Source organism: Neolamprologus brichardi, chromosome 11 (assembly GCF_056152115.1).
Source record: "Neolamprologus brichardi isolate AB-2024 chromosome 11, ASM5615211v1, whole genome shotgun sequence".
Taxonomy (NCBI): domain Eukaryota; kingdom Metazoa; phylum Chordata; class Actinopteri; order Cichliformes; family Cichlidae; genus Neolamprologus; species Neolamprologus brichardi.
In genome coordinates this window covers 19,074,554-19,100,364 of record NC_142114.1, presented here as the reverse complement: position 1 = coordinate 19,100,364, position 25,811 = coordinate 19,074,554, and the positions used below count along the sequence as shown (strand labels likewise).

Genomic DNA, 25,811 nt, shown 5'->3' with positions numbered 1-25,811 from the left:
AGTGACCGTAGTGAATTTATAGTCATCAGCAGTGACTCCTGGAACAAGTCTAGTCCTGACCTGGTGTTTCACATGTGCTCGCTCCAGAGCTTACACAGATCATGTGACCAGCTTTAGCACTTAGTTTAGTGTTACCAGCAGAAGTGAGGATGGTGGACAGACAAATCGAGATAGCCATATGGGACAACAGCATGATGGCTAACAGGAGCTCCTTTCACTGGGCAGCAGCACACCCAGGTCGTGGCACATCCATGTGAATCTAACCCTCTAATGCACCATGGCAGTCATCTGCTCTCAGATTATGAGAGTGGGACGTTATGATGTAAACCAGAAAAAACATTATGCAGCATTGTTCAAAAGAAATAGGATCGATTTATGGATGATTGTTCAGATGAATGAAATAGAAAAAATAGATTATATATGCATATACATATATATTGTACATATACAGGAAGAGACACATACAAAATAAAAAGCTATTTCCTTTCAATTTACTATTAGAATTGACAGACGAATGTAATTTTGTGTGTGTGTGTGTGTGTGTGTGTGAGAGAGAGAGAGAGAGAGAGTGTGTGTGTTTGCAGCAGTTTCAGCTGAATTCTAGATAATGCAAAAAAAAAAAAATTCTATCATCACTTTTCACAAGATTTAGCTTCACAATCACTGCAAGTCTCATTTTCTGTGTGAAATAATTATTGGGTTCTGGTTGCAAAATGCTGGTTCAACGTCAGTATACAACACATCTCTGTCCATTCACAGCCGACACGTTTTCTGTGTGTGTGTCAGCAACTGATGCTACAGAATCACACAGATTAAAAAGAATACCTTTTAAAGAGTGAGAGAATTAGAAAAAAAAAACTTTTTTAAGGATAATTTTACTAAAAATGTGTAAACAAATTTAAACTAAATGGTGCTAATTATGCATGTAGAGTTCATCACAATACTAGGGTTGCAAGAAAAAGGTTGTTAAGTAAAATAAAACTATAGGATACTATTTTGTTAATTTTCTTACTGTAAATACAGAGAAGGAATTATATGAATCAAACTGGAATAAAACTCAAGTGATTTGTATTTAGAAAACCACAACATATGCTTTAAAGAAAGTCTAAACTCTTAACCTTTGAATTTTGAAATATGCAGAAAGTATAAAACAACATTTTTCAGTTTACTTTCACTGAATAATAATCTATAAATCTGTAGCTTTATGATTGACTTTAACTTGAACTTAAATGATAATATTAACATATTTAATCCACATATCTCTTTTCCTCCTATTGTTGAAATAACTGCATTTTGCAGTTTACGTCTCTTTCCCTTACTTTTTCTTATTCCCTCACACACAAAATACAACCACACATCTGCGCCAATTCTCACCTGTGCCTGGACGTCCCATGATGATGTCCTTGCGTGGGACGGGGTGAAGACTTTCCGCTGGCAGGATCAGGGGCAGCAGAGCTGTGGGGGAAGGGTGACAGGGAACTGGCTGCTGGACCTCACCACCAAACCCTGCGCCCCTGTTCTCTTCTCGTTCCCCACAGCTGTCCGTGCTACTTGGAGCAGGAACTGTGACGGTTGTGCTGACAGTAACTGACAGGGCCTGCAGCGCTGTAGCAGGGGTGTCAGCGGTGGGCAAGGAGGAAGGTGTTGGGGACACGAGCACCAGAGTTTGGGCTGGGCTCCGTAAGAGGACGGTGCCATTAGGTACTGCGGCTGCAGCAGCGCTAATTGGGACAGGAACCTGGAGGCCAGAAACTGGCTGAGGAGTCAGGTGGGTTTGGGTGATGTCTTTCGACAAAGTGTTTTCCTTCCCTCCCTCATTTCCAACACCACCTACTCCTCCTCCTCCTCTTCCCAGGGGACACTCTGTAAATTTTGCCAGTGGGACTTCGGGATTCCTCACAATGACAGGAGAGTCCCGCAAGGCTTGTTGGGAAACAGGGACCACCCGACGAGGCCCTCCGTCAGTAGTGAGAGGAGAAGGAGGAGTTGGGGACACCAGAAGAGGAGGAGGGGAGACAGCAGTGGAAGAAGGGGGCCTGCTGGAGGAGGGAGTGGTCACTCCTCTGGGTCGGGAGAAGGTGGGAGTGTGTGTGCGGGAATGCAAAGCTGGCGTTTGGGGTGACAGCACTCTGAAAGAGCTGTTATGGTCGCCCGGCTCCAGCTCTGTTTTGGGTGTGTAATCATGGTGATGTGAGGGCAGGGGTGGTGGAAGAGGTGCATCTGGCTTTCTCTTACTGGGGCTCATGGGGACTGTAAACGTAAGGTTACTCTGTAAGGTGGGTTGGACGCCTGAAGTGTGTCTCTCCCTTTCTCCTCCAGATGTGGATGATGCCTTACTGCCCCCTCCCCCTCCTCCCCCCGTGCCACTGGGCTGTCTGTGCCTCCGATGTTGCAGGACCGGGGATGCCGTAATTGGGGAGAAGTTGGCCGGCCTGAAACCAAACAGTGGAGAGGGCGAGGGAGAGGGGGCAGGGGAAAAGGGTGACTGGTTGGAGATGGGAGAAAAGGAGGGGGTGCCAGAGCGGGAGCTTCCTAATGACACCAGCATGGTGGCAGCCTCACACTCATCAAAGTCAAACCGTGACGACAGGTCATGAGGGAGGAGGGAGGGGAGGACCAGTCGGGGTCTGGAGTCTCCTCTGCTGCTGGCCTCACTGCTCTCTCTTGATGTGTCGTCCCACTCAAACTCACTGCTTGCTCTTCCCCGGAGGTCAGAAGGGGTGACTGTCCCTGAGCTGCTGCCTCCTCCTCCTCCCCGCTCTGCACCTGCAGCCTCCATCTCTTTGGTCCTCATGGACAGGTGTCTAGAGCAGTATCCTCGGCGCTGAGACTCCTTCATACAACCCTCCCTGGAGCACAGCCTCCTCCACTGCTTACCATTGAACTTCTTACGGATACCATTAGGTGTGCAGACAACATCACCTTTTTTGTATTTCTGCTGAGCCAATGAAAGGGGCGTCCTGGAGCGTGAGGAGGTAGAGGAGGACCCCCCACCAGAAGTAGGAGTAAGGGTCTGAGTAGGAGTGGTTTTGGATGGAGGTAGGTTTAAAGTGGTGTTGTTCATTTCAGACCCCAGTAAGGCTGGGGATGGAGTTGGCTGAGGACTAGCTACAGTGGAGAGGTGTGGGGGTCCCAAGCTTCTCACCACAGAGAGGTGGGGGGAGGAGGGAGGATAGCCGCTGGACTTGCAGAGGATGCTGTTGTGCTGAGAGGTTGCAGGATTTGTCTTATGACTAACGGTGTGTGTAAAATGAGACACCTCAACATCTTCTTCTGGTGTGTTTGGCTCTTTCTGTCTTTCTCGATCAGAGTAATTATCGCTGCATCCGTGACCTGTGCTGGTAACGGCACTAGAAGTCCCAGTGGAGGAATTTGTGGGTGGATGTACAGTTCCATAGTTATGTCCTCCTATGACCCCGCCATGTGAAAAACCATGACCCAGCCTTACTCCACCTCCCAACACTCCCATTCCAATACTCAGCTGGCAAACCTCTCTCTCGACCTCCATCTCCTCCCGCCGCTGTCTCTCTTCCCGTTCCCTCTCCCGCTCTCTCTCCTTTGCTCTCCCACCATCTAAATGTGAGACCTCCCAAGGAGGAGTGAGTAATCTCAGGCTCTGTCGGGACACCCACACAGCCTGGCTGCTTGTGCTCCTTTTCTCTTTCTCCTCTATTGCCCCTCCACCCAGAGTTTCTTTTTTTTCACTCAGGAGCACCTGGTAAGGAAATGAGACACCAGGGTGTGGGTCCACCTCAGTAACAATCCCCTCTCTGTACAACAGAGAATCTCCTTCCTCCCCACCAAACGGCACACACACTTGGGTCCCAACAGCTACAGGTGTCATGCCAGGTGGGGGGGCATCTAAAATAAAATCCACAGTGCTCTCAGTCACTGACGACGTCATTGTACTTCCACTATGAAATGGATATTTTACAAGGGTCTCCTCTCCTTGGAGCTGAACCTCGACAGTACCCCCACACACCCTACGCACCACCCCTGGTCTAAAAATATGTGACGGGGGGCGTGAGTGTCCACTATTTGCAGCCTCACCACCGCTTGTGACACAGCGAGCCAGGACTCTCTGGTTCTTCATGCCTTTGGCCAGAGCTTCAGCTAGCCCCTCTGACAGATTGGGCTCTTTAGGGTGTGAGTTGTGTAGAGGAGCTGGGATGTGGTAGTTCTTCTGATGAAGACTTGGTCCTGATGCTTCCATCACATCCAGGTCAGCTGAGTGCTCACTAGCTGTATCCGTGGAGGAGGAGCGCACAGAGTTCGGGGCCCCCTCAGGCTCATTTTCCCCAGACTGGGACGCTTTTTCCTGGGAATCTGCTGTCCTGAGGGTTTTATCCTCCATGGAGACAAAATGGTTTGCTTCTGTAGCTTTACTGTCCACAGTTAGCACTGATGGCTGATTACCTGAGCAACTGTTGCTTATACTATTACTGCTATTGATAAAAGTAGTATGGCTCCCAGCACAACTGTTACTGCTCATGTTATTAATACCACTTGTAGCGTTACTATTAGTACTACTAGTGCTTTTATTAATGCTATTACTAACACTGTTACTAGTCTTGAAATGGTTATTGGGACTATTAACACTATCACTAACTTTGCTGTTGATATTGCAGTAACTGTTATTTACGAGAGCAGGGCTGGAGGTAGGAATGGTAGATGTAACACTTGCACTGTTGGCAAAGTGCTCATATGTGTATTTTTTTTTGGGTACACGAGCCTTAAACGTGGCTGTTTTCCTACTAGAAACTGAGCCTAAACTGGGGCTGTGACTGGTGGCTATAGAGGGTGTAGCTGTGGTGAGTGGCGCTGGGGCAGAGGTAGGAAATGCTACAGAATCAGCGGGCATAGTACTGTTTCCATTTGTGCCGGCTATCTTCTCCTTTTCTGTCTTTTCTTCTGCTTGCTTTCCACCATTCTCAGCTGACTCCACAGGTTTCCTCAGTTCAGTAGGCTCCTCCCTGATGGGGGTATTGCTATTTGTGATTGGTTCCTTGTCAGAGTTGGGTTGGCCGTGTTTGCGTTTGGAAGGGGTGCTTTGTGTGGTTTTGACAAGAGTCTCCCTCTTGACTCTTCTGGGGTCCTTTTCTTGGGGAGGCTGAGAGCCCCCTCTCCTCCTCCCCCCTCTGCCTCTAGTTAACGGGGGAGAACGCCCTCTGTGTTTCTTTAATGGCCTCATCGTTTCTTCACTGCTCACCAAGTCCTGCAGATTGCGCGGCGTTTCCTTTTTTTCCTACTTCCAAAGCACTCCTTGTTTTCCGACACTTTTTCTTTTGCCCGTTTTTTCTGTTCCCTCTGTACTGGAATCTGAAAAGAAAAAAGAGGTGCAGAAGACAAGTGGTCATTTATTATATTCATAACCAAATGACGATTAAGAGTATGTTGGCTATCACATTGGCTCAATATCTGAAGTCTGTTCACTCTCCTAGTTTATGTCTGATTTGAGATAAACTACATAAACAACAAGGACAAAAGCACTTAATCTTAATCTGGAATCAGGTGTTCCTGCTACCACAGGTGTATAAACTCAAAAAGATGGGCACTGTAACCGGTCAGCTCATGAAATTTCTTCCTCGTAGATAATTTGACATTAAATGTTAGGTGGTATTCTTGCAAAGGTACAGAGCAGGGTTGGCAAGTGCTGAGGTGCATTTTGCGTAAAAGTCGCCAACACTGTGCTGACTCGATTACAGCAAGGCTTTCAAAAAAACCCGTAAAAATCAAGAAGTGCAGGACTGGCTGAAATGACACCAACGTGACGTCACTTTTGTGGTCCAGCTCTGTTTGCGAGGGCAACAACGTCGAGCATTAATGGGCCCTGATGTGTAGGCGTACTTTGGTCCATTAAGCGTACGTGTATAAACGAGAGTTTAAGGATGCACTGTTTTCTAAAACTGTGGGCCGATACCAAAGATTTAGATAACAGTTTGTATGGCAGCCGATAAAAATATTTGTCTTCTTTTTGTGCATTGTTTTTTGATATTTATTACCTCAAAAAAGGAACAAAGGCATTTTAATTATAAATAAATAGCTGCTTATCATCATATTATCTTTGAACATTTATTCAACAGAATACAGATGTGACAAGTGAGCTCAGTGACACAACATCGGCCACTGACATCGGTAAATGTCATCTTTTTGCCGATACAGCGTTAGTTATTTTAGGACGACATATCACCACATCCCTGCAGAGTGTGTGCACTCAAAACACAAAATCTCGATTATAACATTAATGACAACATTTCAAAACAACTACAATGAAGGACATGGTGGGTTTTGTTTTAAATATCAATAATCTCCTGTAGACAAATAACCAAAGCACTCCAAGGCAGTCTTTGTAAATGCCTTCATTCTCACAGGATGGGCATATTTAATCTAAAAAAACTCCAGGATAAGACTTCATCAGGGGGTTTATATACACACACATATAAACTCGAAGGGCATCTCAAACAAAAACAGTCTTGATCCTACTCAAACACTCTTTTTATTCTTCTCAAGACCTTTTCATAGTTAGCTTATTACTAATGATACCAGCTGATTTAAACTGTGATGATTATGAGCGATCGCTGCCTAGGTAATCCTGGTCAAGCATGTCTGAGAGCTATGTTTACTCTGGTTAGGTCTGAGTGAGCGTGATTTAAAAGAAAAGGTCAGCAAAGAAAGAAAGAAAGAAAAAAGAAGGAACAAGTCTTCAATGAGGCCTTCATCTCTTCAATTTTAAATGCACACATAAATGCACTCGAGTCGCACACAGATCTCTGCTATACTCGCTTCAGTTACTTCGACGTGCGACAGGGCCGCTTTCTCACGACAAGTGTTACAGACTTGATGCCATGTGATCAACTTGGGAACGAGCATTTATTTATTTTTCCTGACTTCCATCGGGAGCTAGAAGCCTGGCAGTGGCCTGCGTGAGGTCACCCAACAACATGAAAGAGAGCATGTGGCTCTTAGGATGTTTGCTCAGATAGGCCGTTCTTGTATAGTCACTGGGAATTTCCACTGTCATTCTAGCACTCGCTGGCCCCCTCTCTCTTTCTCTCTCCCCTCTCCCTCTTTCTCGATGTCTCAGTCTTTCACAGTCGTCTTTTGTCAATGTCACACTGATACTCTCACTCACACACACACACATGCACACATTTGTACAAAAAGACAATTTAATTGGAATAATCTGCCATGGCAAGATATGCCCAAAATGAGAGAAATTAAAAGGCTGGCACAGGATCAGGCACACTCACTGATGCAAGATTACAGGCTAAATACAATGGCACGCACAAACAGTCTCACACACACTCGTACACAGACGTGCGTATATGTGCTCCTCTCGATTGAGCTCAGCAGCTCACAAACATGACCAAATGCCTGAATTCACACAAATAGATACAAACTTACACATACACGTTCAGGCTTCCTGTGCTAGATGCTGGAAAAGTTTGTTACTCTCTCTCTCTCTCTCACATACACACACACACACACAAATAAGGTGACCTTTGTTGTTAACTATCTGTTTGCCAAAACAACACCCAATATGACACACACCAGTTCCACTTCCTGCAGCGCAGAAAAGCATCTCTTCCTGAATGACTAATAAACAACTTGAGTCTTTCACACACTCATCACTGACTCTGCATTTGGACCTCTGCCCCCGACACAAAACATTATTTATTGTACAAACAGGCTTTAATTTCCATTTACTTCACATTCTCGTAATTTTGTTGCATATCGATGGACAGAAGTGAAATAATCACATCTTGATAATTTCCTCTGCAAATGCTGATACTGACGTTGGTTATTTCACTGCAAGGCTGCCACGTGTGAAGGTTAACACATGGACTGTAACTGCGAGGCTTCCTGCAGATGCAGATTGAATACATCAATCTATTTATATCTTTGCATACTGTATTTACCATCAACTACAAAACTCTTCCTAAGTGTATGTAAAAGAAGTCGAGCACTGTTTTATGCTTAAATTAAATGTTTCCAGACTTCTTCGATGTTTTCAGAGTAAAAGTATCCCGATCTTTGACAGCTTCAAAGGGAATTGAATGCACCTTATTTATCAAAAATACTGTGCACTACACACCAGAAACAAAACCTAATAAAAGGCGGTATAAGCAAACATACATTACTCACTCCCTAATTACTAAAAAGCTCTTTGTCGTTTTAAATTTTTCATTTAAAAAACATTCATCCCAGAAAAAATCTCGGACTGCTGGAATGTTCCTTCCCAGGCCAAGTTTGCCCTTTATTAGACTAGACACTGACGCCTAGACTGGGAATGCTGGTCCAGTACAGATACTCTGGAGTACTGGAAAAGACAGGAAGGAGTCAGGGCCAAATGGCTGACTGACTAGTTGGGTAAATGACTCGAGAGGATCTGATCTTAGCTCAGAAAAATGCGTTTGGTCATGCTAATGGCCCTCCAAAATGCTTTAGGCTTTGGCTGATAAGACAGTGGCAAGCATGTGTGTGTATTCACATTCTGTAACTTTTAAGGGACTCTACAGCTGAGCAGATTATGCGCAGTGAAGAGGAGTTTCAGCGTGGGACATAAGAGTTAGATATTTGGTGCAAGTTTGCAACGGGTGTATTTATTTATCATTGGCTTAAATTCTTCAAGCATGCTTGTACTCCACAAAATCTTATTTGAAATTTCCAGATGACACAAAAATGTTGCTAAAGACACCACAGATATGTTGAACTATGATTTTATTTGTAAAAAAATATATACATTTATGCACGACGCATCTATAATTCCTGTGTTACCACATAAATAAATGAAAAAGAACGTTTCACATGTCCTAATCCCTTGCTGAAAGATCAAAAGCACCATACACACTGCGCGCTCAGCCGTGCACCCCCTAACCTGAAAATAACGGCAGACCTTTAACTCTTATTGTTTACTAGAGACGATCCACAATGCCAAAAAAACATGTCCAGAAACTCAGAACATCCCCTCCTGGGTGTTGCTTTTCAACATGAATTGTTAATCAAAAAATTAGGACCACAAAATATAATGCTGAATCTGAACACAAGCGGAGAGAGAAGCTCGGTCATAATTTAGGTAATTCAAGAGGTCTCCACCTTTCAGCGTTAGAGCAGGTTAATAGCAGAATATGTGCTGGTCTGATCTAAAGCTGCTGTAAATCTTGAACAGACAGATAATCAGCGTCTCCACGCCGCTGGACTGGACTCCTCTTTAAACTGCAAAAAGCTGCTGTTTCTCCCAATAAACACACAGGAGCCCATAATGCACCCCTCCTCCTCCTCCAAACTTTACGCACACACATTAAATGCTCTCTCAGGAATTCATCGTGCAGTCATGCATACCCTGTTAAAATCTCCCTTGGACCTATATATATTGTCACACAGTCATTGTGTCGAACAAGCACTCATCCACACTAACGTATGCAGGAGGGGGGAAAAAACAACAACAATAAGGATAAATAGGTTTTTACAAAATGAATTTGGAGATGAAAATTCTTCACTTTTTTTTGCAAAGAGAAAATTTAGTGAACAGTTTACACATAGGTGCTACCAAGAACCCATTTCACACACACACACACACACACACACACACACACACACACACACACACACAAGGCATTTGTCGACATCATCTCAGTGTCAACACTACAAAATATAATGAGTTGTACAGTGTTTATTACTGGAATATAAAACCCTAATAAACATCTGCCTTGATGCCAGTTTATTTCGGTCAGTCGTAGAAAATTTAGCCTATGCCCCAACACAACGTGGCACAAAACGTGTGTGTATGTGACATGTGGCATTTGAGCTACTTACACTACACTAATGTCAGAGTTTATACAGCGGTCTTCAGGTTGAGTCCACCTTGTTCAGCACTGCGTTTGCACCGTATGTCAGTATGAGTGTACGTAGTTAGCAGGCACGCGCACACACACATACACACACACTGCAGCTCATCCCTCTCCTCAAAGCATTTTATGGGTGTCTGTACGGGCGCAGGGGCTGCAGTGACGGGGACATACGCGGGAGAAGGAGGAACGTGTGATGATGATAGTGAAGTGTGCCGTGGCCCTCGTACACTTCAGCGTGTTAGGGCGCCTTTGCCCTTAACTGGGTCACCGGGGAGAACACAGTCTCACATGAAACAGCACCAAAAAAAATACATTAAAAAAAGAAAAGAAGATAAATCTCTCTGCTGCTACACACACTCATGCTGTGGTTTGTGAGCTCATGAGTGTGTGGGAAGTGATTTAACAGACAACTGACACAGAAAGAAAAATATGTTGTTAGGGTATTTTAAGTGTGTGTGTGTGTGTGTGCGTTATATACAGACGCATCCATTGTGAGGTAGCATGAATACCGGCAGCTGTTTAGCGGATGACATATCTGACTAATAAAGAAGAAACAACGAGAGCTGAAATTTGTGCATCCTGGCTCGTATTGATCAGCAAGGAAGGTTGGAGCATAGATCACAGGCGACTGTTCCTGTTTGGGACCAAATGGCAGAACTGCCAATGCCATATCAATGGCCAACAGCTCAACAAGCTATACAGCACCAGGGCCACACAAGTGCAACAATTAATAAATAAAAAAAAAAGAGGAAATCTGAACCTAAAATGTAAAAACAATTCCTGCCACTGAAAAAATACCTAAAGACAAACATGACACAACTGTTAAAAACTGCCTAGTCAGAGATGTCAAGGTTGCATCGACACTGATTGCAGGATTGCTGTGCAAAAAAAGAAAAAAGTGTAGTGTTGGCGATGGAAGAGACGAGAAAACACGGTGTGCATCTTTTTTTTTAGCTGATCTCTGAGAGTACTACACAATGTCAAAGGAGTATTATGACTCGAGACAGTCAGGCGGTCTGCCGTGCTGCACGGTCGTCGGTAACAAACACAAACAACCGGTTTCAGGTGACGCTTTATTGTCCCCTTATAGACGGTCCCAAGTCTTCCTTATACAGCGATTCTTGGCATGCAAATACTCACTACAACGCTTGGAGTGCACGTATCCACTCCGGGGGAGGCTTCCTTTTAATGGTGCCAGTCACTCTAATTTTAAAAAAAAAACTTGGGAAAAAAATAAATGAAGCAGAATCTTTTTCGTCTTGGTGTTTCGCTCTAGTAAGCAGCTCAGTAACGTTAGTAGTAGTGGTGGTTGTAGTAGTGGTAGTACGCAAACGGTAGCGGATACAGCACCCAAATAATGACACCGTGAGTCAGAGCGCAGGAAAACTGGGTGCAATTCGCTCTGTAGGTGTTATCCGTTTCCTCCTAAAGTGCGCTTTTTTAACACCGAGCGAGCCTGTTAGTAAACATTTGGGCTGCAGTGCCGCAAATAGGTCGGTTGTTTTTCTTTCTCGCTCTCTCTCTTTTTTTTACTACGCTAGCGCTGCTCCACGCAAAACTCGTAAACTAAGGTCAAGGAAAAAGTACTCCACACTAACCTCGCCGTTTTAACGGAGCTGAAATGTTCCGTGGGTGTCCGTGGGACTGCGGTAAAAACATTTCAGAAAGTTTTTAGGCTGTTACACCCCCCCACACCCCTCCCCTTTCTCTCGATACTTCCTCGCGTTGTCACTCCATTTCTTCACACGGTAGCGGAACAACCGAACGACCGACCGTTGGCAGTTGGCTCTCGCGTCGTGGTAACTCGCAGCTCCTGAAAATGGAAAATTTAAGTCAGTTTAGCTTCACTGCCGTGTGCCAACTTAGTTTCAACTCACCCAAACAGAGCTTTTCACCACTGGCCAGAGAAAGATTTATGGTCTTATTTTGCCGATGAGGAGGCTCGCGTAACTCGTGGTAACATCCCTCGGCTGTCGGCTGTGGTGGCTGTGCGGGCCGGACTCTCTCTTTACTTTTCCTCCGCAAAACATGTCTTTCCCCCACAGAAACTCAAACAAGGATATAAAAAACTATCGCTCTTCTTTTCCACTACAGTCACAAAATGGTGAATGAACCACTAACAGCTGGGCAAGCCGACCAATGAGAGGTCGTTGACAGGTACAGTAGCCAGTCAGCATCGGCGCCAGAGATCAGTGGGTGTGGCGGCCTGTCAAAGTCCACTTGACGGACTGGGGGGACTAGCGAATAGTGAAGTGGATGCTGAGCTAGACCGGTGTCCTGTCCCAAACTTTACAGTATCCAATAAGAGGATTGGGAACCATAGGAACAGCATGTGGGCGGGCCGAGAGGAGGGAGCAAATGACCCAGAGCCAATAGAAAGGCACAAATGCCCCCTCCCCTTCTGAAAAGGAGTATGTTTACCATAATTGACAGCACAAGTGCCATCCCCGAGCAGACGGTGATAATGCATCAACGGTTTGTGCTCGTCCACAAACAGTGTGGTGCAGCGGGAAAGTAGCGCCTCAGCGCGGCTTTACTCTCGCTGTCGGTCCCACATCGAAAATGTGTTTTTTCTCCTTTAATTATCATTATTATGTCATCGCCACTCACAAAGAGTGAAAACGAAGGAGCACAGAAAACCAGTGCGCTGTTTTCAGAAAGTTAGTTTAGGAGCTGCTCAGATGTTTGTGTGGCGCAGCCGACGCAAACCGCTCTCCCTTTTTCTCTCAGCAACAGACGCTCACTTTCAGCGCCCTCAGCCAATCACAGCGCGGCTTCTGACGTCGGCACCCTCTCCGCCCTGCCCACTACTGTTAAAGTGAACGGGACTAGTACAGGCTGACGTCACTTCACCGGCAGTCTATTGGACAGGTGCGCGGCGTCTCAGGGCCAATGGTCGCGCGCGGCGGTGAAGTCATCACGAGTGTTGCCACCAGCTGGACTGTGGGGGCGTGGACTGGCGTAAACTCGGCTAACCCCGTGTTTGCAACTTTGCAGGCAGTGGTGGTGGTAATGGTGATAGTGATGCTGGTGGTGGATACGAACCTGTGCACCGAGCACTGAAAGATGTTTGAGATGATAGCACGTGCCATCACTTTGAAGCATGGCACATTCTCTGTGACCTTTGACCTTCGCACAGAGGAAGGCAAATGCGGCTGCTTTGCAAAAGATAAAGTGGCATAATAGTAAACATTACATAATCCTCTGCTCTGTGTGTGTGTGTGTGTAGTAAAGACCAGACTCACGCTGAGGCAGACAGCCCGTGCGAGCTCACGGGGGCGGCGCCCCCTGCTGGTGAGAGCGGGTCCACACGCCAGCTCGGCAATGAGTGGAGATGTGTAGACCTAAAAACAGAAGAAAGCGCTGATTGGCTGAGCGGAGCTATATGCTTTGTATGAGTATGACTAGTGTGCGTTCGTGCGCGTGTGTGTAAGAAGAAAGACTGAAGGAGGGGTAGAGATAGTTTAAATGTTGGTTCAGACTGACATCTAGTGGCGATAGTTTAACACTGCAAGTGATGGCACAATTCACAATTACTATTATCTTCTTTCCCAAATTGGTGCTGCAGGCCCCACGTGACTGAGTCAAGCGTGTGCTCGTGCTCGTGCTAGACTTGCTTCATCCCCAGATCAAAGGTCACATCCTCTTCTATTTTTCCTTTTACTTATGATATGTCTTGTGTTATTAAATTAAAAAAATGAATTAATTAATTAAACACATTCCTTAGGTTTTTTTAATGAGTCTTTTATTTATGCAAATTACTTGAGTTAAAAAAAAAAATTATTAACTATAATAAGCATGCTTTTAAAGTACTGTGAAAAATAAATCCCAAAACTTCAATTTTTGTCCTCCCACTTTCCAAATGAGCATGAAATACTGTCTCAATTTTCCTCATCTCCAAACAATCCAGTGAACCAAGTAAACAACACTCTGGAAGTTATGAGTCATGTAAATGACTCATAAGCCTCATAAGGCAGAAAGCCAGCGACCTCCACGCTAAGAAATCGATCAAATGACAAAGCTTCTCCTTTGCAACTTTTATATGTGTATATTTTTTATACTTTTATTATTTTTTTATTCTCATTATGTATTTCTGTCCACTCTCCCAGGGGATGTTTGGCAGCCAGACCTGCAGCTAATAACCAGTAAAGATGGAAGAGCTTCACACAGCTTATTATAGCTTATATAATTCTAATAAAAACTATGAATTATTTACATAAATACACATCATATAAAATTGTACTCACATTAGCTTTTATAAACTCACTCAATGTAAGGAAAATTATCAGAGACACTCTTCTTAAATGACTTCAGACATTTTCAAGCTGTAGATAGAGGGTATGCTGTTTCATACTGAGGAGCATGTAAAGTACTATTTTATAATCTTACATCAGGAGTTTTTCCTGTTTTTTTTTTTTTTTTATGGATTCCCCAGAAAAGCTTTAGACTAGCGCTTAAAGTAAAATCACCAGCTCTGAAAACACCAAGAACTTAGGATAAAAATGAAAGCTGATGATATTGACTACCGTGGCCTTGTCAAAGCCTTTTATCAAGTCAATAAAAAGAGGAGGGTGAAAGTGTGGTCATTCATCCACCCAAAAGCCCATTCTGAGCCAGGAAAAAGCACTGTATATGAATTAATAGAGAGGAAGGTAAAGTAAATAAGACGAGGGCAGCACAGATTGGAAACACATGAGCTTTTAAGCTAGCTGTGCCGTCCAATAACACAAAGGCAGAACTTTTTTTTTTCAATGCACTGCAGATGTCTACATGCTGACCTGGACTACTGATGCCCTTCGAGGCTCCGCTGATTAAAAAAGCAATGATGTTCAGAGGTTCATCTTTGACATATAAAGCTTCTAAGGGGCACATCTGCACCCTCCAGTGTTGCATACAGTTTGCCTGGAGTGACCCTGTGGAAGTGGTAATGGATCGAGCAGGCCACAAAGTCAGACCAACTCAATTCACATCTGCTGATGGCTAAGCTGACACCCTTTACCACCTGTTAACTCTCATTCAAATGCAGAGTTTCTGCACTCTGCATCACCTCCACCTTCACCTCCATCTCCAACCCTCCTCTCGTGTTGTTCCTGTCTGCTTTTTGTGCCGAGCTCTCTGACTTTACATGTTCTGTACGCCACTAGAGTGCATTTTACATTGAGGCAAAGTCTAAAAAAATGGAGAATATATATAAAAATATCTGTAATAGCAGTTAATTCAACCCTTCTTTTATAAAGTCTCTGAATTAAAGGTCACTGACTAGTTCATTGCAGAACTGTTAACCACGTGCCATGGTCTTCTTCGCTTGGTTGTTAAAGTACTTGCAATATGTACTCAGCCTTTTAACTTCACTCAGTCACTGAGTCGACCATGAACTCCTAAAGTTTGGCCCAGGCTGTGTCATGCAACAGGACAATGATCCCAAATACAGCAGAATATCAATCCAGAATGAACTGTAAAGAAGAGTGGGCCAGAATTTGCTGTCACAGTGGCTCCGTCACCCTGATATCCCCTTGTTTTGTTTTCAGGGTGCTTTTCACGTCTTTTTCCCTCATGCAATCGTACCTTGTTAGCAAGTCCCCCTTGTGTTGAACTCTTCTCCATAGGACCCTGACCTATGACCCCTCACCCTTAACCCTCTCCCTGTGTGCTCATCACTTGGCTGTCAGTCAAACACCACAGACCCTCCTCTCCTGCTGGGCTCTGCTGTCAGACAACAGCAGGGGAAACACTGGGAGGGAAGAAAGAAGGAACATTAAGTGGAAAACTTTACTAGAGAGCAACTACTTAGTATACAAGTTGTATTTCTAAAATAATATTTTGTATTTCTAAAATATTTGGTCCAAAACAGTAAATAGTTTATGGTTAACTCTTCCCATGTTGTCTGTTAAACAACACCAAACACATAGTCAGAACCACATCGCACAAATCTCTCGCCTCAGGGTTTAAAAGCAAGACACTCACATTAGCATAACCTCTGACCCGTGACCCTCACCTTGACCTTTCACCCACACATTCCTGCCCCATCAAACTCAGGACAGGAGATAAAGATAGAAATTTAAAAGGTTAAAAGCCTCTCAAACCAGCAGCTCAGCAGTCATGAGGACAGCAGGCTGCAATAAAAAAATAACAATAAAACTCTTATATTGTTATTCACTAAAACTAAGTTTGGATTTATTCTACTATGAAGTTATGGCTTCAACTGACAGTCAGACAATACCAGCATGATGATGTAGTCTCTACAACAACACAGGCTGAGCCACGATAGCAAAGTTTAGCATTATTAACCATGTTTGCGGCATGGCTGCAAGGATTTTCATACTCTTGGCTCTGTGTGATCAGCCCAGAGTATAAAATGCTTTTATGGTCATCTCAGGAAGACAGTTCCGCCCAATCCACCTGAGGTTAAAACCTTTTGTTAGTGAGGCTCGTCCAATCACAAAAAGTTGTCTCAAACTGAACACAGACTTAACGAGAGAGAAATTGAAGCAGCTTCTTTCAGACTGAGGATGAAGCAAAGGGCTGCCACAAGTCTTAATATGGATTATTTTGAACTATGAATCATGCAAAGCTAGTCTATTTGAGTGCAACTGTTTTTTATTTCATCTGTATACAAACACACAATGATGTGAGACAGCTGGGTGACGACGGACAGGTGAAGACAATCAAACAATTAAGAGGAAATAAAGCTTAACACATGGCACAAGACATGTTGCACCACCAAAGTAAAATAGCAAATAAAAAACATCTAAGCAGAAACACGAGAATAAGATCAGAGGGAAAATGATGTGGAAACAAATTGTACACCAGAGAGAACTAAAGAAATTGCCAAAGCTAACAATTCTACAAGAACTCACTAAAAATGTAGACGTACAAAGTACAAATCCAAAAGACAAACTCTATAGAGAATTTAAAGAAAGTTAGAGGGTGTCGAGGGTAGGTCAGAAGGTAGAGCTGATCATCTACTAAATAAAATGGTTGGTGGTTCAGTCCAGCTGCTCCAGTCTGTATGCCGAAGTGTCATTGGGCAAGATAGTGAACCCCAAATTGTTCCTGTGGCATTCATGTGTGAATGTTACATATAAGCACTTAGAAATAGATAAAAGTGCTTGTATGAGTGTAAATGAGGCTCATAGTATAAAGTGCTTTGAGTGCTCAAGTAGAAAAGTGCTATATTAAAACCAATCCATTTAGCTAAGCTAGTTTTAGATTGGTAATTTTAATTGTGTGGGTTTATTAGGGCTACGACAATCTTGCAGAAGTTCAGTGTCTGAAAAACATTTAAAAGTATAGATGCTGTCAGGTTAGCTGAAAACACAGTCTGACAGTAAATCACTTAGTGCTACATCAATGAGGAAAGATTTTCATACATCTTTAATAAATTCACCTAACACCAAAGCATGGAAGATGGTCTCCACCACGAAAAACATCAAAACAAATCAGCTGGGGAGAGCTAAGTAGAAATTTTGGGTTATTATCACCAAACAACTTATTTATGGACTGAATTTTCAATTATAGCAATTAAAAATGTATATATATTTTATTATGGCCCTGCTACAGACTGGGCACCTGTCCAGGGTGTACCCCGCCTCTCCCCCTATGACAGCTGGGATAGGCTCCAGTGCCCCTGGATATATACTTTATTATTAAAAAAAAATATTTAAAACATTTTAAAATATTATTTTCAGTGGCAAAAATGAGCTTCCATACTGCCAAACTCTCTTGTATTTTTTTTTATTAGTTTAGTTATTTTTAGTTACCTAGAGTGCAGATTTTACTTATATTTTGGTTAACTAAAATGTCTTCACACACATAGTTTCACTTTTTAATTTCGTTTTTAGTTAACTTTAATAAACTTGATTGATGACCTGCAACTTTTTCATTAACTTAAGAGTCAGTTAACTTTCCTCTAGCACTGTTATGACCCCAAAAAATTAGCATTTAGCTAATACATTTAGCTAAAATGTCAGCTAAAGGCAGGATGTAAGCTAATTTAGATGCTGATAAAGCAGCTAGGTGGATTTCTTTTTTCAAATTAACCAGTAAACATGTTTTAATTCAATGTGTGGCCCTTTACTTACTTTCATAAAGTGATGCTGCTCTGGTTCGCACCTACCTGGGGAACTGCTGACTTGCCTGTCCTCTAAGCTCCATTTTGTTTTAGGTGCTTTTTAGCATGTTAGCAATTAACATGCTAACCTGAGAAGGCTAATATTGTAAACAGTAGCCATACCATAACATAAACTCATGCAGACAAGTTTCCACGTCAAATAATTAATGTGAATGATTCACTAAAGTCAGGAAGACAACTGAAAAAGACAACTTTGATGAAAAGGGGGTCCACATATAAAAATATCACATTAAGTATTTGGAGGACCGGGAGAAAATTTCATATAATTATGTTAGCCAAAATTCTGTCATTATTAGTTATTATTAGTTAGGGTTTGTTCCTGGACCATAGCAACTTGGTGGATAAACATTAAACTGGAAGACTGATCCTGTGTGAGTTGATAAGTCTGGCCAGAGTTATTCTTATTCTTATAATGGTGTACTACCAACTCATTGCTGGCGGTCCTTGGGTTCCTCCACTCATGATGTCCTTTTTTTAACTACTCTTGCTTTCTGATGACATGTTAGAAATGGGCGAGTCGTAGCTTGTTCTTATAATGCTTGTTCTTCGTTATTTGTCCTTCCGGCAACATTGTTGGTTGAGTTCTACCAAGACTAATTGGTTGGTCTTTCTTGGTATTGATAAAATCTGTCTCGGGCACCACTTGTTCATTTCTGCAACTACAAGTAACCACGGAGAAAATCAAACTGTGTGCAAGTCTTCTTTCCAATAACAAATAAATGTATTATCCGGTAACTTTATCCACTTATATCATTATTGCCATACCGTTGTGTTTCTCCTATTGATTTACAGTGTTATTTAGACACTTTTAATAGTTTATTTGCACTGTTCATATTACTGCAGATAACTAACACTCAGGAGTTAAAGTGAGCCGAGTGTGCTGGCCATTAATGTCAAATTAGTTCATTTGTCATGTCCTACAGTGACCGCATAGAGAAACCTGCACAATAATAAGAAAATAATGACATCCCACAGCCACTCATACCCTCATTACATTGTTTTTTTTCTCATCCCTGTGATGCTTCATAATGCAGATGGAAAGTTGCGGTTGCACACTTCAGCATCCAGCTAGCTATAAAGAAAGAGGAGGAAAAACAGAGCAGCTACATTCAAATGCAACTTTTCAAGCAGCTCCACAACTATCAGCAAACACACAAACTGTTTCTCGGTTATTGCATGGATATAAAAACATTTTCTCCCTCTGGATGTTTTACTCTAACATGATCTTTGCTGCTGCAGGCATCTCCCAGATTTCCTTCAGATCCATGTTTCTCTCTCTCTTCTAATGTTCCTGGTTTTGCTAAAGCATTCTTACATAAGAGGCCTTGCGTCTTTGAATAGATTTGTACAACAAATTTGAGCACCCTTCACTTCGGGCCTCGAGGGAGGGAGTCTGTTACTGAATGGATGGCAATGCTTTTTGTGTGCCGAGTGTCAGGAGAGGGCAGGTTTGTTCCTGTAGCTTAAAGAAGGAGGCAGCTCACGATGTCTAATAATATCTGATAAACGGTGCACTCAGACTCTGTGAGGTTAGGGATTTAGGGAGGTCATGGCAGTTCACAGTGGCATTAAACCCACAGATAAAACCAGCTTGAGATAAAGGAAACGTATAACAGTCTCTCTTATGTATAGGTTAATGCAGTAGTTCAAACGGCCACTGTATGCTGAAGCGATTTGCACCATGACCCCTCAAAGTGGCTGCAAAAGACACAGAAAGCGTATCAGAGTGTCTTTAAAGTCTGACAAGGTCGGCATCCATACGAGCTGCAGTATGGTGAACAGTAGGCCTTTGTGCTCTCTGCATTCTTGTTCACGGTAACGTTACACCGCTCAGCTGTTACTCGGGGCTCACGTCATGCCCCGGAGCTGAAGACAGGAGTCTCATGGAGAGGTGTCCTTGGACACACAGATTCCTCCCTGCATTAGAGAAAAGGTGAGGAAGACGAGACCAGCTGTGCACATTCAGTACGCCAACAACAATCTCAGCATTAACTGCCATCTTGTTACCTCAATCAAAGAGGTTATGTGATTAGTTTGATTCAGTCTGTTTGTTTGCACATAACTCAAACAATTAAGAAATGTACTTTATAGGGCATTAAATAAACTAAATTTGTGTTAATGTATGGCTTGTTTGGAAGAGTTACAACAGCTTAGGTTTGCAAAGTTGCTTCTGGAACAACATCCAGATGAGAAGATGTTTGGTCATAATGTACAAAGCCGCGTTTGGATAAAGCCAAACACTGCATATCACCACGAACACCTCATACCAACTGTGAAGCACGGCGGCGGAGGGGTGGCGGTCTGGGCTTGATTTGCAGTCGCAGATCCTGGGCGCCTTGCTGTCACCAAGTTGACCATGAGCTCCTCTGTATATCCTCTGTATGTCAAATACTCTAGAGTCAAATCTCTCTTAGCAGCTAAATCGTGGCCACAATTTGGTCACACAGCATGTGACGACCTGTCTCAAAAGCCACAACATAACGTTTTAAGAGGGGTGTAACAAGAAGGACGATGATCCCGAGCACCGCAGACAGTCTACAACAGAATGGCTGAGAAAGAAAAGAATCGCAGGTGTGCTTAAATAATCAAAAATGTAGGCATATCTGTTGATTTAGTGGATAACAATGATGTGTCATGCTCACTGAGATCATTTATGAAAGGTAAAGAAGCCTGAAAAGAGAAAAAGCAGACAAATCCAGGCAAAAACTTGAATGTGTTCACCTGATAGTTATATACCAACAGTAATAAACAATGTGGAATAAATCCACAGAAATTCTTATAATGTGCATTTTAAGTATCCCAACAACAGGGGGAGACATTCAATCTGAAATGGCCAAACACACAGAGCACAGTCGAGCTGCTCTGTATTGGAGGCGAATACAAGTGAAGGTTAAAGTCTGTTTTTTACAAAGTCCATTCTTTCCTCTCACAAAGAGAAACTTTACAATGGTTTCTCTTTTGGGGTCAAATAGGTTAAACAGAAGTACTGGCGGGAAAGGAAGCTGAAAAAGGAAATTGAAGCACCAGAGCTTAAAACAAACCACATCAATGTGCGCTCACACATGTCTGTGTATCGTCACTGTGAAAGTGCCTCACTCCTGTGCGGTGCAGCTTTTCTCTGTACGGTGGAGGATGTGGTGAACTTACTAGCAGGCCTTCGTATGTTTAGTTACCGTACCATAACTCTCTCAGAGGATGCGACGGTCACGTGTGCACATTCAAAAAGGCTTCTTGTTGTGCAGCGTGTGCATAATGCACGGGCTGCGGTTACATGCGGAGGACGGCGCTGGCTCTGCACAGGTTTCCGCGAAAGCAGGCGTTCAGAGGAAGCGAAGGCAGGGGGATGTGGCACAGGTGAGCGAGCACATTGGTTCCTGTGGTGTCTCTCTCTTTCGTTCTCTCTCTCTCTATGGAGCACCTGGATGGCTGGTGTGTCGACAATGGAGGCCGGGATCACGCACAATCACACCTGCCGGGACCCTCACCAAGGTTACATAACTCACATGTCACACACTGACATACTTATGTGAGGCTTGCGTGGCAGTTGCTCCTTTAAAGCAACACTTGTTTTTAGTCGGTTCATGACCCTTAAGTGAAGCAACGTCTATGTGACACACCCTCCCGGGTTGAATACATCCTATTCACACTTCAGCTGAAGTGATTTCCTCCTCGAAGTCTGTGTTCGCTGAATAACTCAGAGGCCAGAAGCTGTGAAACGTTTCACTCGAGCTAAAGATCAGAAGACATTTGCACGGTTTCTTTTTGCAGTATTTATCTGACACACATGAACATCAGCGCTAAATGTACGGCCACAGACTCTTTATTAGGTATGCCTCCTCAACTGCACGTTCACACAAATATCTGCTCAGCCAATCATATTTCAGAGTTCAGTGTATGCAGATGTGTAGACATGGCCAAGATGACCTACTTGAGTTCAAACAGAATGAGGGCTTTTCCCCATCACCCATGTTTACAGAGACTGCTCTGAAAAAGATCAAACATCCTGTGAGCAGCTGTTTTCTGGACCAAAATGACTTGTTGACATCAGAGTTCAGAAGAGAATGCCCAGACTGCTGCAGAAGAGCATCTCTGAATAGACAGGATGTTGAAGCTTGAAGCAGATGGTCTGCAGCAGCACTGGGTGCCCCTCCTGTACGAGAAGCTGAGGCTGCAATCCTCACAGGATCAGTGAAACCAGACAGCAGAAGATTGTAAAACTGTTGTCTGGTTTCGATGAGTCTCGATTTCGGCTATGATGTTCAAATGGCAGGTCTATATCACCAGCATCAGGCTGCTGGTGATATAGAGAGTACACAATACCTGCATATTGTTGCTGACCATGTCTATCACTTTAGAACCAGAGTGCACTCATGTGCTGCTTCCAGCAGGATAACGTAACACCTCACAGAACTCAGATCATCTCAAACTGGTTTCTTGAACATGAGAATGAGTTCACTGTGCTCAACTGGCCTCCACAGTCACACGATCACAATCCAACAGAGCTTCAACAGGAGATTGAATGTGCAGAAACTGTGCGATGCTGTCATGTTAATATGGACCAAAACCTCTGAGAAATGTTTCCAGCACCTCGTTGTATCTATGCCATGGAGATATAAGGCAGTTCTGAAGGCAAAAGGGTGTCCAAACCAAATACTTGTATTACCAAGGGTGACGTTTATTTAAAAAAATCTGCAAAGAAACTGGAGAAGTGACATTATGGAGCAGAATTGCAGATTGAGGTTAGTGCTGGCAACGGGATCCCACCATAGTCTGAACCCTGGTGGTGCTGGTGGAGGATGATGCTTGATTAAAATTTTGTGAATGAGCTCAACAAATTTAAAGAATGGGGCCTCAAAGAATGCAGGTAGACTGTTGGACAAAAGTACTGTGCATAAGCCGTGACTGACGGCGTGGGAAAACAGATGTGATGAAGAAAATAGAGCGGCAAGAATAGCCCATGAAGAGGAGTATAAGAGAACTGATCTTCCTTATTGAACTTAGTTATAGAGTCCCACGATTCAACAGGTGTAAACAGTTTTTAAGATGCTGGTGGTACAACTGCACCAGCTCTAATAAGAGCCCTCACACAGCAGAACGAGAGGTTTCTGTTCACTCTCAGGGCTCGCGTTCCTCTGTAGGCTGCATCTTCACCATAAGAGTCAAAGGAACAGAAGGTCCCTGAGGTTTTAGTCCTACTAAAGCAAAAAATAAAAAGGTTGTTGAGTTTCTGTTATTCCTTCTTTTCAGTTCATTCAGCTCTATATTGCAATCTGTGCTGTGAGGGGATCGCATCACAGCCACTGTGGTCCTGGATATCTCCCAACATGCTACAAGTTTCCGGACATTGCACTTCTTAGTACAAAAAGGAGCTTTATTGACTAAAATAAATTTGAACAAAGAACGCACAAGACTAAACTATCAGGAGAATCATATAATCCAACAGGGGAATTAAAAGTAAAGTCCATTAACTCTACTGAAGCATGGAGAAGGAAAAAAAGGAGGAGAGCTGGGAGAACAGGTGGGAAAATAAGGAAGCGCAACCAGACGATTTGAGAAATGCATGAGGTTTGAACAATGAGACACGGGAAGGAGAAATCAGTGATCAATAGGTGAGGACAGCCACACTGGAGAAAAATGAGAGGCTGGCTTTTAAAAGTGAACAGGAGACATTTATGTCTTAATGGATCCTCATTTATCCAGGTGAGGAAATCCCATAAAGTTGATTCTGTTGATCTGGACGTTGGAGTAGAGACTAGAGAAGTAACTTGGTTTGAGTGACAAAACATTTCGTCCAATGAAAGCATTAAGTCCAGATGAATAGAATCAAATTCCTGGAGTGACACAATGACAGACGAAGAAACACTCAGGTCACCAGAAACACCCAAAACTCAACAAAAACCTGGGATCATGACACAATAATTACTCATAACATTAGATTAAAATAAGGTTTTAACCTCCTTTAGGACTAATAAAAGCTGCATTTTCAGCTGTTTATTCAGTTCCTTTGCTGCAAAATACAAAAAAGTTGGACGCTTTCAAATAAACGTCACCCTGCTGACATCGGAGGGGTGCTGATCCAGATTTAGAGAGATTATTGGGGGATAAAGACACTTCTTAACTTCCCCATGGATTTTATTCTTTCAAAGAAATACAAAGATTTAAGGTTAAAACTGAGTTGTTTGGGTTTTCATCAGGAAAAACACATGATCACCTAATGAAAAAAAACAATATGCCAAAGATAAAAATGACTTTCAAAATAGTCTGCAGCAGAGATTTAAATGTGGATTTCAGGAACGAGCTTCAGGCTTTGACCCAAAACATCCAATGTGCAACAAAATCATGTTCTGTAACCTAATTTACGGCTTTTATACTCTCTTTTGCTTTTTTAAACTAAAGTTTAGGAAGTGTTTGGGCTGTTGATTGCCCACCTCATTAAAAATCTAAGAAGGCCATTTAAGGGCAGCAACTCCTCACCACCACTTCCACAGCTTATCCTCGTCTTCCTCCTCCCCACAGACAAAATGTGCCCGTAAGTGTGCTTAAGACCAGGCAGCTGCTGACGTCATGGTTAAAGGTACCCGGGTGATCCTGATGCGAGCATTATGTGGGTGAATGGGCAGCAGCACGCAGACAAAGTGCTTCCATAATGACGGCTAAATGTTTAACCTGAGAAGCTTCTGCAGCACAGCGGCCGTGTGTGTGTGTGTGTTACATCCACTTAGCTAACAGAGACCCGGTCAAGGCAAAGATGGACTTTTCCTCAATAACTGTTAAATTCAATGAAGAAGATTCATTGTTTTAAAAGGAGAATGTGAGAGTGAATTCACCCCATGAATGAAATTTGTGTGAATGTACAGTTAGCTCCGTAAGAATTTGGACACCACCACGGTGGATTTAGAATCAAACCATCTAGACGTGATTGAAATGCAGCCATCCAATAATTTTTTACTTGGCCTGCCACAAAGTGTTAGGCCACGTAAAAGCACAGTGGGGTCAGCGGATGCTGAGGCTGATAGTTCGCAGAGGTCACCGACTTTTTGCAGAGTCAACTGCTACAGAGCTCAAAACCTCAGGTGACTGTCAGATTAGCTCAAGAACAGTGTGGAGACAGCTTCATGGAATAGGTTTCCATGGCGAGCAGGTGCATCCAAGCCTCACATCACCAAACGCAATGCAAAGTGTCACATGCAGTGGTGTAAAGCATGCTGCCACCCGACTCTAGAGGAGTGGAGACATGTTTTCTGGAGGGGCAAATCACCCTTGTCCATCTGGCAATCTGATGGATGGTTGCCAGGGGAACGGCACTGCATTGTTATAAGTGTAGGGTTTGGTGGAGGAGGGATCACGGTGTGGGGTTGTTTTTTAGGAGTTAGGCTCGGCTCATTAGTGTCAGTGAAGGAAACTCTTAATGCTTCAGTATACCAAGACATTTTGGACAATTTCATGTTCCCAACTTTATGGAAACAGCTTGGCCCCTTCCTGTTCCAAGCAAGGTCCATAAAGATATGGATGTGCAAATTTGGTGTGGAAGAACTTGACTGGCCTGCACAAAGTCCCAACAGTCCCAACAAAGACAGAACACCTTCATGATGAATTAGAGCGCAGACTGTGAGCCATACCTTCACGTCTCAGTGTCTGACATCACAAATGTGTTTCTGGAAGAATGCACCTAAACTTTGTGGAAAGCCTTTGCAGGAAAGCTGAAGCTCTTTTAGCTGTAAAGGTTCGGTCGACATCAAATTAAACAATATGGATTAGGAATGGGATGTCAGTCAAGTCCACATGCATGTGAGGGCAGACGAGTAAATACTTTTTGGTAATATCTCGGT

General features: G+C 43.3%; 1 protein-coding gene across 6 annotated transcripts in view; it reads right to left on the bottom strand.

Moving 5' to 3' along the window:
* cicb (capicua transcriptional repressor b) overlaps positions 1-12,159 on the bottom strand; it is a 40,770-nt gene extending 28,611 nt beyond the window's left edge. For 2 of the 6 annotated variants that reach the window (XM_035913025.2, XM_006802798.3), the window contains exons 1-2: positions 11,450-12,159; positions 1,375-5,319 (exon numbers count right to left, since the gene is read on the bottom strand). In XM_035913025.2, the coding sequence (XP_035768918.2) occupies positions 1,375-5,191 (3,817 nt within the window). In that variant the 5' untranslated portion in view covers positions 5,192-5,319; positions 11,450-12,159. The remainder of the gene's footprint in view (positions 1-1,374; positions 5,320-11,449) is intronic. The other 4 variants (XM_006802794.3, XM_006802795.3, XM_035913024.2 and 1 more) reach the window with 3 other exon arrangements.
* Positions 12,160-25,811: the final 13,652 nt, after the last annotated feature.